Genomic DNA, 17,471 nt, shown 5'->3' on the forward strand with positions numbered 1-17,471 from the left:
TCCTTTCGATTTTGTTTTTCACAAAACAGATATCAAATATATTTTCATCGAATAATTATCCCATTTTATTCCAATTGCTTTAAGAAAGAATAGTAAACGAAAAATATGAAAAATAACTGACGCAGCAAATCTGTTTTATCCAAATAATGTTTTTGTACCGATTTTATTTTAGCTCTTTAGGATTTAAATATTTCAACCTTTGGTATTTTATAATGAATGTATTGTTTTCATTGAAAAATCATACAAATGACAGAACAGAAGTCCAGATCCCACGGTCAGATTATATTCTAAAGTCTCGGAGAGTTAATGTCCGAAAAAGAAGAAGAACAACAAAAAATTGATAAAAATAAGAATGCACTGCGCGAACAGAATATCGAAAGACCTTAATGTACAATTCTGTTACAAAATATTCAATATCTAATCAAATATTATTTTATTTTTCGTAGTTTTTATTTAACTTATCTTTTGAAACAATGTAGTTTTAATTACAGTATATTTACTTAGATAAAATCATGATGTATATATGCATAAAGTATGGAGAAGCATTGTTTTAGTGGCTTATCAAGATTTGGTTGCTTGACAATAAATTATTTCAGATCAGTATCTCAAAGTCTGAGTTATCTGTCCCTTGTTCTAAATATGGTACAAGTCAGGTACCAGCAATACCTTAAACCGGTTACGCTCTATTCTATTTTTAGAAACATTTTACGACATCATGCATATTATTTCCCTCGTGATATCATATTACAAATTAAAAAAAATGAGATAATTTGATATCTGCTGTGCAATGAAAGATATATTTGATAATACAATAGTACGTCACAACAAATAGTTGTCAAACGAAAAAATAAAACAATGCATCGAAAACAATTAAAACATACTGTTACACCGGTTCTGACAATTTACAATGATATAAAACATGTGAAAGTGAAATAATTCAACAAATAAAAATGATAATATCATCATGTTTCTAATATTAAATAAGATAATATGATATTATTATGCCATTGGATTTTATTGGACGAGAATACAGCTGTTAAACCTATATTATGTTTTGCATCTGTATACGAGTCCAATATAACCAGTATTGTATAATGACATCTTTAATTCACACCAACAGTTTTTAAGGAGTAATTACAAAAATCGATTTGTTTGACTCTGGAAATGAAAACAAGGCCGGATGAAGTACACTTATAATAGGGTATGAAATTTGTATTTTCTGGCTAGATTGAGTACAATATGGATAATCTTTATTACGCTAATGTCAACCATATATCAGATAAAAGTAAGGCTATATGACCATAACAAAAAACAGAATTGAAAGACATTCTCTCTTAATATATGATAAAAACTATAGTTACCGTACTATGAAGTTACAGTATATTGGTAACAAAACAATATTTTTTAATATTGAAAATATAGAATTAATCAATTTTTTCATAAATTAGATTGTAATTTAGAACCTTTATACATCGTCATTATTAACGTCATCACAATTTTTGAGATAATTTGCGTCACCGTTCGAAAACTGGCAACAAAGTTATTGAATACTGTTTTAATGATGTAACGAAACTTATTGACCGGAAGTACTAGTATGCGCAATAAATAAAGTACATTCGTTGTCTTTTTCGTTTAATTTATTTTTCTCAATGCTCATAATTTTCTTTCTCCATGAAGGAGCCATCATCGGTGGTTTCGCTAAGGCTCGTTTCGCTCTTTTTCGCTCGTTTCACTTTTTGTCTATATTTGTCAAACATACAGTCTAGCAGGTCTGCGGTGACTAAATCTGTCGTGTTGATGGCAATCATCCGGGCAACAAAACAGCCGTCATCTCTGTGAAAATGTAAGATAAATACGTGAGATTATCATATTGTAGACAATTTCATTTAAAAGAATTATGCTACATATAAAGTAGAATTTAAACTGTTTAACAGACTTTATTAAAACTTTTGCATGACCTTACAATTAGATAACAAAATTAAACCGAAAAATGGGCAGATAACTCGAAAACGAGGTCGGTGACCTTCAATTTTCTTTCGCCTATAAATGTTCATTCTGAATCACTAAGAACTTTATCAACATTTATTTTCTAGAAAGATTTTATAGATATATCCAAATGATGTATTTCTATTTTTTTTAATCATTAATATCTGAAATACTAATGGAAAACGTGCCCATTGTAGACCAATCCACTTTAAAGTGTGTCGGTTGTCAAATTGTAAAGGTTGAGTAAAATTTTATCCTTCAATTTTCATTCGGCTATAATGTATGTATGTAATTTTAGCATACTATATGCCTTTAATACAAATGATTATCTAATCTTACTGAAAAGATGACGCAACTACCATGCCTCTATTTGTCGTGCTACGTCTACATTATGTCTACTTTTATAGTAATTTTATCGTACTTTTTATCATATTTTACAAAGTTATATTTTTAGTTCAAAGGAATTAACGCCCTATATCTTTTAAGTATATAGTTATCTCGTATTTTAAGACTTATAATCACATGTACCACATTCTTGTTTTTTATGACATGCACACATCGTTGTCTAATCCTTCATTCTTTTTTTCCGAATTTACAACACACGTCAATTACACGGTAAATTAAACAATCTTTAGGTACACTCAAAACAAAAATTCACGCTTATGTTATGTCAGAAAACAGAGCCCTACCTGAGATAATTGTCAGCAAACTGCCGACATAGCTGTTTATCTTCTGGTCCAATTCTGCCGGAAAGTTTCAGGTATTTTTTCACATACATGTAGTTGTTTCTTTTAAGCACTATAAGGTATAGCCACTGAAATTGGAAAGAAAATACAACTACTAGTATATATTAAAGCGACTCAGTTATATAAATATTGTGATTACAAATACATGTATTAATATTGACGAAGGCAATAACTTGAGTGCAAACTTTCAGATCATTGGCTCATTCCGTTATTTTTCCCAAGAATAATACGCAGGTTTGACTGCCTCTGTACTGGTGGCAAAGACCCCATTTCGGTTCCAGCAAGGTATGAGTTTATATTGACTAAAACTAACATACGAACCCTTCTAATCCGGTCACCTATGGCAAATATGATTTTAATGAATACTATAGACACTTATTTCTAAATCGTATAAAACAATTTCTTATATCTTTGCATATTTGAATAATATCGTCAATTCGAAAAAAAAATAATAAAAAAAAGAAAAAATCACATGAAAAATCTTAGTAACTGGCCTTCAGAGAACATGAATAATGGACATATGATACTTTTTTAATTGAAAGCGGCATTTTAAACAGGTATGGTCGTTTAAGATATCTTCCAAACAGATATGTGCAAGCCACATTCAAATCAAATAATAAATATGGTCGTTTAAGATATCCTCAAAACAGATAGATGAAAATGGTCTGTTATACATGAATGGTTGTTAAAGATACCCTTCATACAAGATATATGATGCATCCATAGCACAAACTAATTCTTTTTAAATTTTCAGAAAAATAACCTCCTGGGTGCCATCTAATATTTCGATGTGTTTTTTCCCTGCACTTAATCTTCACAGGTGGTCTATTACTGTTTTAAAATTTACTTTTCCAGCAAGATAACCTACTTGAATGTTGTCTATACAGCAGGTTTAACATCGTGAGATATTTTGAAACTTTTCTGTGCAAGTTTGTGCCCCATAATCGCTTTTATTGAACATTTAACACCCCAAACTAAGCCCATGGATATAAAACTATAGAAAAGATAGAAAAAGAGGAATTTTGATCCTCTCTGCTTACATTTTACTTTTCCTTGCGTGATAAAAAAGAATACATGTAGATAAAAGAATTGTGAATTATTATCTGAAATACCGTAAAACCTGGTTCTTTTGACCCTTTACAATACACTGCTTAGTTTATACTAATCTATTTAAGTTCGATTTAGTTGGAAGTTATAAGCTTATTGAAACACCCTCGAATCCGTTCCTTGAACCAATCAGTACTAAGCAATGAGTGTAATGTTTCTTGCTTACGGAAACAACGGCTTGTCTTTGTGGCCAACACTCCTCAGATTACTAGTCCGACGCGTAATCCAATCGACCACGCCGCTTGAAATTGTTATTAAGGAAATATTTTCTTATAGAACTAATTAGATTCATCAATGAATATAGCCAACAAAGTTCTTCGGTGTTTTTGTATTATTGTTGCCATTTGTGACAACCGAACCTTGACGGAGCACGCTGCCATGGCAATAGAAGGGAACACAGCTTTGCAACAACACAGTACATAAAGAAACAACTAACGAAACAGTTAGCAGAACAACATCACCCAACAGGAAAAAGGGATATACTCATAGAGCTGATATTGAGGACAGACCTTGGCCATGTTATTATCAGAAATAGTGCTCAATATAAACACCAATATGTTGTTTCCGAACTTACCTAAACAATATTATAAGCAAATTAAACGTCCATTTAGAACAACCGACAAAATTGAAAATGTTGTAGGCAGATAGAAGGCATCACACAACACTTACCTTGATAATACTGTAGGCAGAAATAACGCCCATTAGGAACAACCAGAACCAGATGATGATAAAGATCATTTCATTGAAAAGATTGATAGGCAAGACGCATTGGACAGTGAAACTGAAAATGAAATCATTAGTATACGTAAGATAATGGCAATATGTATTTGCTTTAAGCTAATGGCAGAGTTTCTTTTGGATGTTTTGTATTAATATTTCAATTTATGTGATTTTGCTGATCAATATCTTTAGAAGCTTATCGTAGGAACAGAAACAATAGACAGTTATTTTGTGGATTTTGAGAACATAAATTGAACTAAATGTGATACATGTTTTAAATTAAATGTTCTACTTTAATATATCTATATGTGACGTGTTGTAAACGTAACAAAGTAATGTTAACAAAAGGCATGTAGCTTTTAAACCAGGGTATTTCACATCTTCTTTTTGAAAGACGTGCTCTAATTATTTTTGTATATCCAAAACTGCTTCTTTTTTGACATTTGTCATGTACAGACATTTTTTTATTTGTGAAAATCATGATTTCCTCTTACTCTTTGATATTCTGTAATTGGCGTATCTTGAAGTCACATAAAGTGACCTTTGGAAAACGTGGGTTAACTTTCATGTCTTCTCCAGACTGCATCATGTGTAACCAATGGAAACCATAATTGTTGTAGTCGGTTGCCATGAAAGCGCTTAGCATGAAGAATTGACCGATGATATTTCCCAGGTACAATCCCTTGATACAGATGTAGAGTGCCGTAAGATAGGTTCCTTCTCGCTTGTTACAGAAGAAGAAGAAAATGTGACTTAGCTTCGACCGAAAGCGAACGAAACAGTTGTGTTCGTACTGCTGCTCGGTGTCTAGCCATTTATCGAGTGTGCAACTCAAGTTGTCAATCAAATCACGCCTGTCGTCACGTGATTTATAATGTGACCATTCAGCGTACTTGATGATGTTTCCGATTTGAATGCCACTCCCACCGTGAAGGATTTCCCAGAAGACATTTGGAAGTTTGAAAAGTAACACTTGGAGGAGAAGGATAATCGGAACCCATTGATAATAGGTAATCTCAGCTTCCTGGTAACACAAAGAAAATGTTGTATTAGACAGGATACAGATTAGTGCATTCTTGGAATTTGCGACATGTGAAACTTAGACCATTCTTTATATAATTGTGTGTTATAAGAACATATTATAAACTTGAAATAAGTTCGTTTACTTCATGCTTGTTATGGCAAAGTTATTGAACATAGATACATGCAGTTTATTTTATGTTCTGAGAAGATTTTGTTTAACGTAATGGAAACATTTAAAAAGTTATAAAATTTTAGTTTACATCTTGCATAATTGAAATGAACCCAGACATGTACAATAAACATGAAACCAATTTCCTGACGGTTAAAATGATTTCAGAAATACTAAGTATTTCTTAAGTGTGAATTTATTTTGAAAGAGTTAGATTTAAATTTTGAAGTCAACGAAAAAGTAGAATACATCCTATTAGTTTTGAAAAAACAAGACTAGCACCTACGTCCATTGGTTCAGGCATAGATAATATTATTTAACAAGTTTTGCAAAGTGTAGGTTTTAGCCCGCAACGAGGAGCAACATTTTTTTTTTTTAAAAAGGATTAGAAATTGTCTACTACGGACTTGCCTTAACAGAAGAATGACAAAAATATGAAAAACTCTCTCTGACCTGATGAAGACTTATGTCCTCCGGAATATAGTCGTGTTGTGGTATGTAGTACGTGTTCTTGATCCAACAATAGTTGTGTACGTAATCTTCGTATGCTTCCGTGAACTCCGCCGGGGTCCAGCACCTTATTCTGTCCCAACCAAGTGGGCGGTGCTTATCAAAACAGCAAACGCCAAGAGGATGAACACCGTGTAAATATGACTCATGCGGTCCGCCCAATCATCACTCCGGCCCCTCGTCAGTTTCTTTAGTTGAGGGAGCCCCTCCCATGGCCCGACTAACCTATAATTAGAAATCAACCTTAAAAATGCATGACGTCTTTGCTTGGCACCAACATCCCTCTTCAGGGTAACCGCGTTCTCATTGGCCGCCTTACAGTGACTTAATTTTGGCTTAAAATTCATAAATGTGGCTAATACTCGGTAGAAATTGCATGGAGGTAAATTATCACCACTTTATGCTTCGAAATTCACCCTATAAGGACATGACTGTTGACATTTTCGGGGTACCGCTCAAACTGGAAACTCTTTTTGTTAATGGAGTGGACTAAAACATAATTAATTCATACATATCCTGAGGTCTGACGTGCCAATGACCGCATATGAACATAATAAATGTTAAACTGCGCCCGCATTGTCAGACAGGTCCGAGTCCTTGTCACAAGCTTTTAACAAGTTACCAAATTTTAGTACTGTTACATTTTTTCACCACATTGATGCATGGCCATTTTTCTTACTTTTTCGTCACATGAACTAACACACATCTGCACTGACAAAATGGGTTTTAAATTGTTTAATTCATTTTCTCATACAGAATATCAATTCTGACAAATAATCACACGAAGTCTCATGACCGAATTGTCAAATATATACGGATATATACCCTGCCCTACGATACCTAACTTCGTAGAATGGCTGGAAATTTGACCATCAAATCACTGGTAGAAATCCCTGGTTTAAGCGGACAGTTGTGATAAAATGACCCCAACCGCATGGACATGCCATATTATGCATCTCTTAACGCTGAATTGAGACTGGAGACACACAAGAATGGAATGTCAAAACAATTCACTCGAGTACTGCTCGTGTTTTCCAATGTCAATGTCTTTATTTATTGAAATTGTAATTGTGAAAACTAGAGGAGCCAATACCAAAACAGATTAGCCTAATGGTTGTGTTGTTAGCCTGCTTATCCATGTCTTGTAGGTTCGAGCCCTGCTGGTCTCACGAATACATTTCCAGGAAGCGGATCCGAATGTGGTCCAAATATGTTATAAGCTTTTTTGTCATAATAGAGCGAAAATAAATGTATTCAAAACAGAAAAAAGCAAGCAGCTTTTCGGAATATACTTCGAAAAATAACTAAATCACATCGAAACATATCGAAACTAAATGTGTTTTAATTAACGATATTCTAATTTCAAATTAAATGTAAATTTTAATACTTACATTTTAAAGTCCTTAAATAATACCTTTTTTCATTCAAAACAATAAGCTATGTTTTAGAGAATGTTTTCGGAACAAATTAACCAAAATATAAACTATAAATATTCAAACCATTCGCTAAAATCCCAAAATTATTTACAAAGAAGTTCCTTTATTTCAAGTTTGACCCATTTAATACCTTCCTTTGGTGGCATTTTCTTTGACTAATTATTTGTTTACATCATCTATTGTTTTAGCAAGTGTTAAGTATTTGTTATGATGAATAATAATAATGCCTGTAATTGTAAAAGAATGACTGTAGGGATTTAGTAATTGTAATTATTGAATGCGATCGGAAATCAGTCAGCGTCAATATGGGGTATTAGAGATATTCATCTTATCTTTTTTGAAGTGTTGACAGGAATGACTGTATGTAAAACAATAAAATCTTACAAATTACAACACGTCTTAAAATAAAGAATAATGATAAATATTTGGCCCACAAACAGTAAAAAATTCCGTTATGTTGTTATTAACAATGAATTAATAGATTACTCATTCAAATTCAATAAGTAATCCTGGTGCGATTGCATTAGCTGCAAGAAAGAGTCGCCCTTGCCTATTTGCAGTAAAAAGTACGTACAAAAAGGGGGCATACTTCAAACAAATTTGAATATATCCCCTTGTAAAATCAACTGTTTTAATCTTATCTGCATATAATATATAGTTTTTTTATAATAAGATAAGCTGTAATGGTTATATCTTAATGATATATTACAAAGCGTTTGAATGTAGTTTTAACTGTTTTGTCTGAAACAAATACCTACGTAGAGGCATAAAAACTAGACGAAACGTATGGTCCGTAATTATAAAGATAACTCTGTGGACTATGATCGCACTTCTGTCACTAAATTTCCGAATTCTTGATATAAAAAAGACTAAAATTTTAACATTAAACGAAATGTAGGTGTTGAGAAAAAATACACCCCCTCCAAACAACAACAACAACAACAACAAAAACAACAACACATGCCCCGTAATGTCGTTTTAAATAACAAAGTATTTATGACATTTCCTAAATGTTACAACAGTTTGACATTTCAGAAAAATGTCATTTCGTGGTCAAGGTTACATTCAATAAGTCACGACGAAGCTCTTAACCCTTTTCCACATGGACACGTGTTTAGACGTATGTGCGACCAGTGCAGATCCAGATCAGCCTGCACATCCATGTAGTCTGATCAGGATCTCCATTGTTCACTTTTAAATCCATTATAAGAATTTCTGACTAAAAATCGAACAGAAGAGATCCTGATCAGACTGCACGGAAATACAGGCTGATCTGGATCTGCACTGGTCGCACATACGTATTTAAACACGTGTCCATGTGGTAAAAGGTTAAACCTGCTGGAACCGGAACTTATTAGCATTTGATACTAGTGCAGAGCAAGTCTCCAAATCCATGCAGTCTGACTAGGCTCGAAACTGTTTGTAGCTTCTTTTTTGTTTTTCAATATCAAATTTCCATACACTTTGAATGGATTAATTACATAATTTTAGCAGATTAAACATTAAAGGGCGTTCAAATATTAAGGCTACATTTTACGGATCGAGTATCAAAGGGTCAGAGTTCAAGTTATCCATAGAGACAGACGGACAAACAAATTTAAAATGAACACTATCCCTCCAGATCTATTTGGTCAATGCGAGGTCATAGAAATAAAGGAATGAACAAAGAACATATGGAATGTTGAAGATATATTTTTGTAAATTCTTACTGTTTATTTGCAAACAATGGCGTCATATAAGTCTTGAATAAAAATATATTTTTTTATCATTTTTTTTATCATTTTTTTCATATTTTATCTAAAATATTCAGGTGATTAATTAAGTATAAAACTGAATGATAAAATGCGCAGGTATGAAATAAATGGAAATGGGGCCATTCCTTGAAAGCAATACTATTGCATGGAATTTTAAGACTCGGTGTAACATAAAATTCTTACAGATCATTAAATCACAAAGAAAGTCATTCCATTACTAATTATGATCAAACAAGAGTTAAATTAACAATAATCGATATAAAGATTAACAATAATCAATTAAAAGATAAACAATAATCAAGTTTAAGATGAAATGTTTCTATACATAATTTTCACTAATATTGATCACGAAATATTTGTGCAAAAAGATCAAAACCTTCATGTTCTCATGATATCCATTTATCTACACAAGATGTCAATGTTACTAAAAACATCCTTTCATTAAAAAAAAATACTCTTGCTTATTTCATCGTATTCAAAGTTCCAAAGTTATTTTGTGTTCACTCATGCATATACTAATTGCTCTCTATTATTTACTAAAACTTCCTCTTTTTTCTCTTTTTCTAATGTATTCTGTTCTTTTCGTTTCCTCTCATTTTCATCGTCCGATTCCGGTTCATTCAGTTCTTTTCGTTTATATTCTCTCCACATATGTTCCAGTACATCAATTACAACCAGTTCTGTAGAATTCTTCCCTATAGTCCGGGCCACAAAACATCCATCATTTCTAAAAATACAACAACAACCTTAAATCAAACTACATACTTTGTTTACAATTCATTATAACCATTGAAATATTCTTATTATTATCGTGTTAATATAGTTGATGTCATGACGTCATCAGCCCTCACAATTATGTAAATGTTATTTATGACGTTTTTCAGAAATTTAACGCCACGCGTTAAATCATTTTGTAATAAAAAAAATCCTAAATTCATATCTCTTAAAAAGAGATATCATTAAAATATGGTGTTTGATTTGTGCCGTGTCGTATTTTTGCCCCGCAGGTCGCCAAAGGTGAATTTTGTCGTATTTACGTGTTTTTGTCCGGTGCCCCGAGGAGCAAACATAGGACCTGGCACAAATCAGCCACCATATTAAACTCGTGCAGAATAGCTGTTTAAAGTTTTAGATTGCATCCTGCACCAAATAAACTCTCCCTTTGCCCCATCTAATTACTTTATTGTAACAAATGAATCCTCTTAAACTAATCAAAGTTAATGCAGTGTATGAAAACAAATTTACATAACATAATGAAGACTGGTTTTGAAAATTATTACATTAGGAATTTCAATTCTGAAAGAGTTTTCCTTAAACTCGATTTTGTTATTTAGCTTGTTTTTAAAGATTGTTTCACACAGAAACTAAAACACTTTCTGATTGTGAAATTTGGGGCAATTAAATACGTTAAATGCTTCTTCTTATATCCTTGTGAAATATGGGGATATTGTTTCTTTTTGTTGTTTACTTAATAAATATTGTTTTCTTTTCTTTTTGTTTTTCATTTGTGAAAGCCTGGACTAACAAAATGTTATTTTACCTAAGATAATCTTCAGCAAATCGCCTACATAATTGTTTATCTGTTTCATTGTGCAATCTATTCGATAATACCAAATATTTCTTCACAAAATCATAGTTGTTTTTCTTTATCACAATCAAGTACACCCACTGCAAATAAACATTGTGAACTGCACGTATATATAAAACACGTACACATATATACGCATATAATAATCAAACAGGTGTTGTATATGATATCACTAATTTGTAATCAACACATTTAATTAAATATTGTTTAGCATCAACTTATCTGCTATATCAGTTTCAAATAGTAAATACCGGAAGTTTGTCTATCATATTGTATCTTGCTATAGTATATCGCCATGTTGATTAGCCATGTACCTTTGGTATGTTCTATTCTGTTAATTAATTATATTATAATTCAAAACCGACACGCTTATGTGAAACCAATGTGCTGATTTGTTGATAAACCGGACAAATTTATATCTATTTTTTCAATAAGAAAAAAATATAACAATACAATGTACTTTTAAAAATCAGTATTTGCTGATTATAATTATAATATTTCAATTTGAAAGACGTGCATGCAATGTTGTAATCTTTATTTTCAAATGTTTAAGCTTTGAAATTATCCAATATATCAATGAAAGTTCTAAGTCATTGACACGTGTTGATATATAGTAAGGAAAATATGATGTTATAAATTAAAAACTGTCAAATGTATAATTATATCAGTGTAACCACTAATGCAAATATTTACCCCTAACAAACCCAATATAAAGATGTTATATAAAAAGCAAATTCTCACTTTGTATGTTCTCGTGTATACGATTTCTACGAACAGGATATGAATAATTATAATGTAAGATCACATAAGTGGATTTCTTAGAAAATTTCAAGATAGATGATCCAGCAAATTTTGATCTAACTGAACCTCATCTCTGATAAAATGGGAATTGTGATAAACCCAGTAAGTTCTAATTTTAATGACACTCATCCGTTACTTATCCGTTGCAAAATGTCAAAACCGATAAACCAAGCAGGTTTTCGTACAAATGAAACTGATGCCGATAATTTTGATGAATCCAGAAAGTTCAAACTTAAAATCTGCATGCCTTACGATGAGCCAAAATATTGAAAGAAAATCTAAGTTGAGAAACAAGTACTCAGATTTAATATTAAAGTAATAATTTACATCCTATGTGTGCTTAATGTCTGATTTTGCAATATTATCAACATAAACAGTTTAATTTGATAAACAAATTTACCAAAAATGTAGAAAAATGGACAGGTTAATAAATAATATAGGTTGTCACCTTGATAAAACTGATGCACGTGGAAACAGCAACGACAACAAACCAAAACCAAAGGAAGATAAACACCCTTTCGTTGAACAGGTTAATTGGGAGTACACACTGGACAGTAAATCTGAAAAAAAAGACGCAGAAAATTCAATACAAAACAAAACTTCTCTAGACTCATGCCGTTATCTTTATAAAATATCAGTTTTAGCAATGAATAAATGAATGAATTAATAAAGAATGAATGAATGAATGAATGAATAAATAAATAAATAAATAAATAAATGAATGAATGAATGAATGAATGAATGAATGAATGAATGAATAAATAAATAAATAAATAAATAAATAAATAAATAAATAAATAAATAAATAAATAAATAAATAAATAAGTTAGTTAGTTAGTTAGTTAGTTAGTTAGTTAGTTAGTTAGTTAACTATTAATTAATTACGTCAGAAATCATATATTTTTATAAAATGATTACCTCTGTATGTTGTTAAGCTGACGAACTTCAAAATCGCACATTGTGACTCGAGGAAACCTTGAACTTTCCTTCATAGGTTCTCCATTTCGCATCATGTTCACATACTCAACCCCTTGCGTTTTAAAGTCCATGTCCAAGAACGAACTTAGTAAGAAGAACTGGCCAATAACATTGCTTAAATACATCACTTTCGTGCACAAGTAAAGCCCTGTCAGAAAATTACCCTCTCTCTTGTTGCAATATAAACAGAATATGTGGGAAAATCGCGCCTTGGCGCGTACCATTACATTATGCTTATACGGTCGTTGAATTTGAATCCAGCGCTGCAAAACTTTAGATAAATTTTTAATGACCTCTTCCCGCTTTTTAGGGTCTTCGCTTTGCGTCTCGTCAGCTAATGCACGGATCTTCCCAAGATTTAGTCCAGAGTGAACGTTCAGAAGATTCCAGATGAAGTTTGGGAAGTGAAACATTAGCGCTTGAAAAGCAAGAATGAGCGGTACCCATTGATAATAGGTAATCTCTTCTTCCTGAAATCATGATAAAATATTTAAATTCAAACATGTTACGTTGTTTTGGAATTTGTGAAACGAATATGCCATTTCTTCTCAATAAAGTGACATTATGCCCATCCAAGTCTCATTGTTGAGAGCACATGTAAAATTTAAAATAGCTTGACATTTTGCAATAATTGTATTCAATTTTATGTTTTACAGTGACCCACAACATTTCTCATTAGAAATGTATCCGTAAATTTCAATTTTTAAAAAGAGCGGAACATTTTTTTTTATAATTAAGGTACTTTATATATTTTATCTTAAACATTTTTCATTATCAAATATTGAGCCAATCTCTTGAAATATTCCACCAATGCAACTCGATCTGCCCGAAAAAGTAAGCATAGTATCATTTTAAAAATAGTCCAGGCCGATTTCGAACACACAACCAAAAGAGGCAGTTGGAAGTAATTGTGCTACAACAAATAGTTGAAGTGTGTGTGGTTTCGTTACTGTACATGTATGTAATAATATTTGAACTCGAGAGTGCTCGTCTTTAACGCTCTTTCATTGCTACAAATCATTTATGCGTCATAATTATTTAACTCGTTATAAAAGTAATCAAATGTTTCAAACTTACCTGTCGTTGTTGAACATCCGTAGGTATAGTTTCTAGCATCGGTATGTAATATGTATTACTTATCCAGCAATAGTTGTTGATATAGCTTTCATGGAACTCTTTCAGCTCTGCAGGTGCCCAACATTTTATCCGGTTTTCACCAACAAACTGTACCGTGCTAACCAATATCGCAAAAATTAATAAAAGCCCCGCTGTAAAAAGATGACTTAGTCTGTCCGCCCAGTCGTCTGTGCGGCATGATTCCTTGAATTTTGCATGTACCGATGAAAACGATTCAAAATGTCTGAAATTTATAAACAGGAAAAAAGTATATCGTTAAATCTGGTGCTTCAACAAAAGATTCGTAACGTTTTTTTCACATAGTTTCTAAATTCTTTCCTCGTGCAGCATTATCTTACTTGTTTTTGTCTAAGAAATCTCAATCTAAATTAACAAAACTCAAGGTTATATATTCATAAATTTTAAACCGGAAGTTGTGAATGTATTATCTAATATTCGTAATATCCATCAACCTTTTGTTGTCACAAAATTTAACCATGAAAACAAAACAAAAAAGTGATAAAAATTGCAATATAAAGCGCTTATTGTATAAGTAATCATAAATTAACAGTAGCAACAACAACAAAACGTTAAAAAATACTTACTTCAAAACCATGTCTCTATTTTTTCTTTCGTTTCGTCCAATTCATAATAAATTTTTATCATTTTAGTATATTATCAGTCCTCGAGGTATCATATCAGTCACTTGGCTATCAATTTTACGTGACGTGAAGATGCTTTGTGAAAATCCAGGAGATAAAACCCCTAAGTTTGGGGATCCCTACCGTTACAAGGTAAAAACAAAAATTCCGGACTGACCATTTTGTTGATACACAATATACTAACTGCTGTGAAGCCGAACTCATCGGACCTACATTTTTTCTCAAATCGTATATCAAACAACGAAAAAGTGCTAACTTAAGTCATAAAGCAAACCACATGGGCCCTTTTTGCACTTAATGTTTATTTAGTTTCCCATGTCATCAGATATGTTAGTTAAAGATTATTTTGCTTCTTGTATGTTTTCTACCGTTCGGAACTTGTGAAGATTCGTTTTGTTGCAAAGTTTGGTCTGAAGTATATCCACACTGCAGGGAAGACGATCCCAGACAGTAAAACATTGTTTGATTAGATATAATTACTCAAAAAACTGTATAAACATACGGTGTGAAGCATATACTCCATGTGGAGTGGCATTTTATGTCAATTTGAAAATTCTTTTTAAAAGAGTTCGTTGTCTGTTGGATATATGAAGATTTTCTACAAACATTAAGAGATTATCCAGGCCAGGCTTAGAGAGCTGTGAATAGCAGAAAAAGGTTGATACTTTAAAACCGGCGGCTTTGTACATCGGAGATTGAATTTTTCAAGGTATATAATATTTATATAAACGTGCCTGATTGTTTTTGATATATTGGTTTTATATATAAATATATCGATGTGAATAATGAACAAGTAGATAACAAATATGTTTGTCAAGATATTGTTGGTCCAATTACTGACCCGGTTAAAATAATTGACCCGGATAAAGAAAACGAATATGGTACAAAGCGAGATTGAAACGTGATAATCTATGTCATCTGTTTATAATTGACCCAGGATAAACTTGACATAACAATAAATAGTGGCTATTTAATTTTCGTCGAACAGCTACTCCTCTTATTTTGGACTGATATATAGAGTACATTTTTTCAATACTTATTCGGAAAAAATATGTTCCTTACCAGAGATTGTCTTTTAGAATGCCTCTTTATTGTAACGAACAACATTTTGTCTGTAAACAATTAAAAAAGATTTGAAGTGAAAGGTTTTTAATGCGGATTCCGACTGTTACTGCTGATTAATGAAAACCTCGTTAGGTAGCACACCACACTAATTATAGCCACAGCTTCGAATGGCCAGGGAGGATTTCCTTCGACCTTGTGACTTTTTTGGATTTAAATGACTGGTTGCCTTTAAAGTAGATTTCCAGTATTAAATGTGTGTTTGTGACTTCTAATATGACATCAAGCAATTTCGAAAACATGGCCAGAAATTAAAAGCTGTTGAAAATAAATGTCAAGAACGAAAGTCTTTTTGTAAACAATACTTTTGGGCTGTATACTCGGTAAAATCAAGTCATTTGTTTAAACTTTAAGCAACTGCAAACAAAAAAAAAAAAAACAATGAAAAAGTCTAAGCACCAGTTTCTTTGTGACATTTCACGCGCAAAGGGATTTGCTAAAGCAAAACATAATTCTGTGTCGCATACCATTGCAGGTTTTATTGCTAGAGCGACAAAAACTTTGTTTCAAGCCTCGGACCACAGTAGTTTTTCGGATTCTAAGCAGCTTTATGAGCTGTATGACTAATGTAAATACCGGTATGACAATATTAATATAATTTTGCCATGTTATGACATCATTATGTCCTCAGCAAAGGTATGTCTCATTTATCCAGGTTGTGCAGTCTAGGGTCAGAAATATCAGACGTTTTTCTTAAAGGACGTTGACGTCAGGAACTTGAAGGGTAATACAACCACTATACGTTCATAAAAAACTCGGCACAATTCACCACTTTCCGTGACTTAAAATGTATATCAAGCGTTCTTTACACAATCTTGTCATTTCATTGGTTAACAAATTAATTTGACAGATACGGATATCGACGAGTTTACCGGGTTTATCCGAATTGTTTTGTGAATGAAATTCCGTAAATGGGCGAAATGAATTGTGTTCGAGGCACTATCTATATTTTAGAAAGTCTAATTAAAAACATGTTTATTCATGTTAGTATTACGTAATATGGCCACATTATGTAACACATGAATACACTTAATATCATATTAATAACTATATTTATATACAGTCTTCAAATTGGGGATATTACATATGATTATGAGTGTCCCTATCAAGATTGTAAAATGATAACGAATGAGTCAATTCGCGATTATTCGGAAATACCTCCTTCAAAGTACTTACTTAATCACTACTATAGATATGTATCAAAAATTCGTCCACTTGCGTTTATGACGTCATTAGAGTTCGAATGTAAAACGCGGCTTTTCAGCCAAATAAAGGTTTTTGATAATATGTGATGAAGTGCTAATCGTTTTTCTCCGTAAATCTTATGTATTTTCAAGTAATTTCATTATGCGCCGCGCTGTCACATAATATACAAGCGTGTATAGTTCCATCTTTCTGCAGACAGTTCCGGTTTCAAAAGAATATAGCCTTTTTTTCAAATTGTATTCTTTGCTCACCCAGTTCGTTTTCACGTTATTTAAAAAAGACATATCCGTGTCAAAGTGTTTACAATTGAGAAGACACGACTGATAAAATAAGCGGAAACAATCCCTCGATGTCTGAAAAAGGCAAATAGGTGAAACGGTTGGCTGAACTGATTTTTTTCTGGTTGCAGATACGAGCATTAGACGTTTGAAGAATATTTAAATCGATAGAAACTTATCAATAATCATTTCAGTATGAAAATGAACTTATAAACCCTTAACTACTTGACCAACTACCATTTCCGGAATAATCCATAATCAATTTGGGG

General features: G+C 32.2%; 2 protein-coding genes across 2 annotated transcripts in view; both read right to left on the minus strand.

The window, feature by feature from the left end:
- Positions 1–1,486: 1,486 nt before the first annotated feature.
- Positions 1,487–6,411, minus strand: LOC132725653 (innexin unc-9-like; the record flags this gene model as incomplete). The annotated part of the gene is made up of 5 exons (XM_060710831.1): positions 1,487–1,833; positions 2,676–2,800; positions 4,509–4,620; positions 5,054–5,583; positions 6,205–6,411. Coding segments are annotated over 5 exons (1,161 nt in total), but the record flags the coding sequence as incomplete, so codon positions are not given.
- Positions 6,412–9,368: 2,957 nt separating this feature from the next.
- LOC132725654 (uncharacterized) overlaps positions 9,369–17,471 on the minus strand; it is a 52,103-nt gene continuing 44,000 nt past the window's right edge. Inside the window, exons 9-13 of the mRNA XM_060710832.1 lie at positions 13,896–14,178; positions 12,759–13,288; positions 12,289–12,400; positions 10,992–11,119; positions 9,369–10,178 (exon numbers count right to left, since the gene is read on the minus strand). Coding sequence (XP_060566815.1) covers positions 9,956–10,178; positions 10,992–11,119; positions 12,289–12,400; positions 12,759–13,288; positions 13,896–14,178 — 1,276 coding nt within the window. The 3' untranslated portion in view covers positions 9,369–9,955. The remainder of the gene's footprint in view (positions 10,179–10,991; positions 11,120–12,288; positions 12,401–12,758; positions 13,289–13,895; positions 14,179–17,471) is intronic.

The sequence above is a fragment of the Ruditapes philippinarum genome, unplaced genomic scaffold, assembly GCF_026571515.1.
Source record: "Ruditapes philippinarum isolate M1 unplaced genomic scaffold, ASM2657151v2 ctg133_1_1_1_1, whole genome shotgun sequence".
Lineage (NCBI taxonomy): Eukaryota > Metazoa > Mollusca > Bivalvia > Venerida > Veneridae > Ruditapes > Ruditapes philippinarum.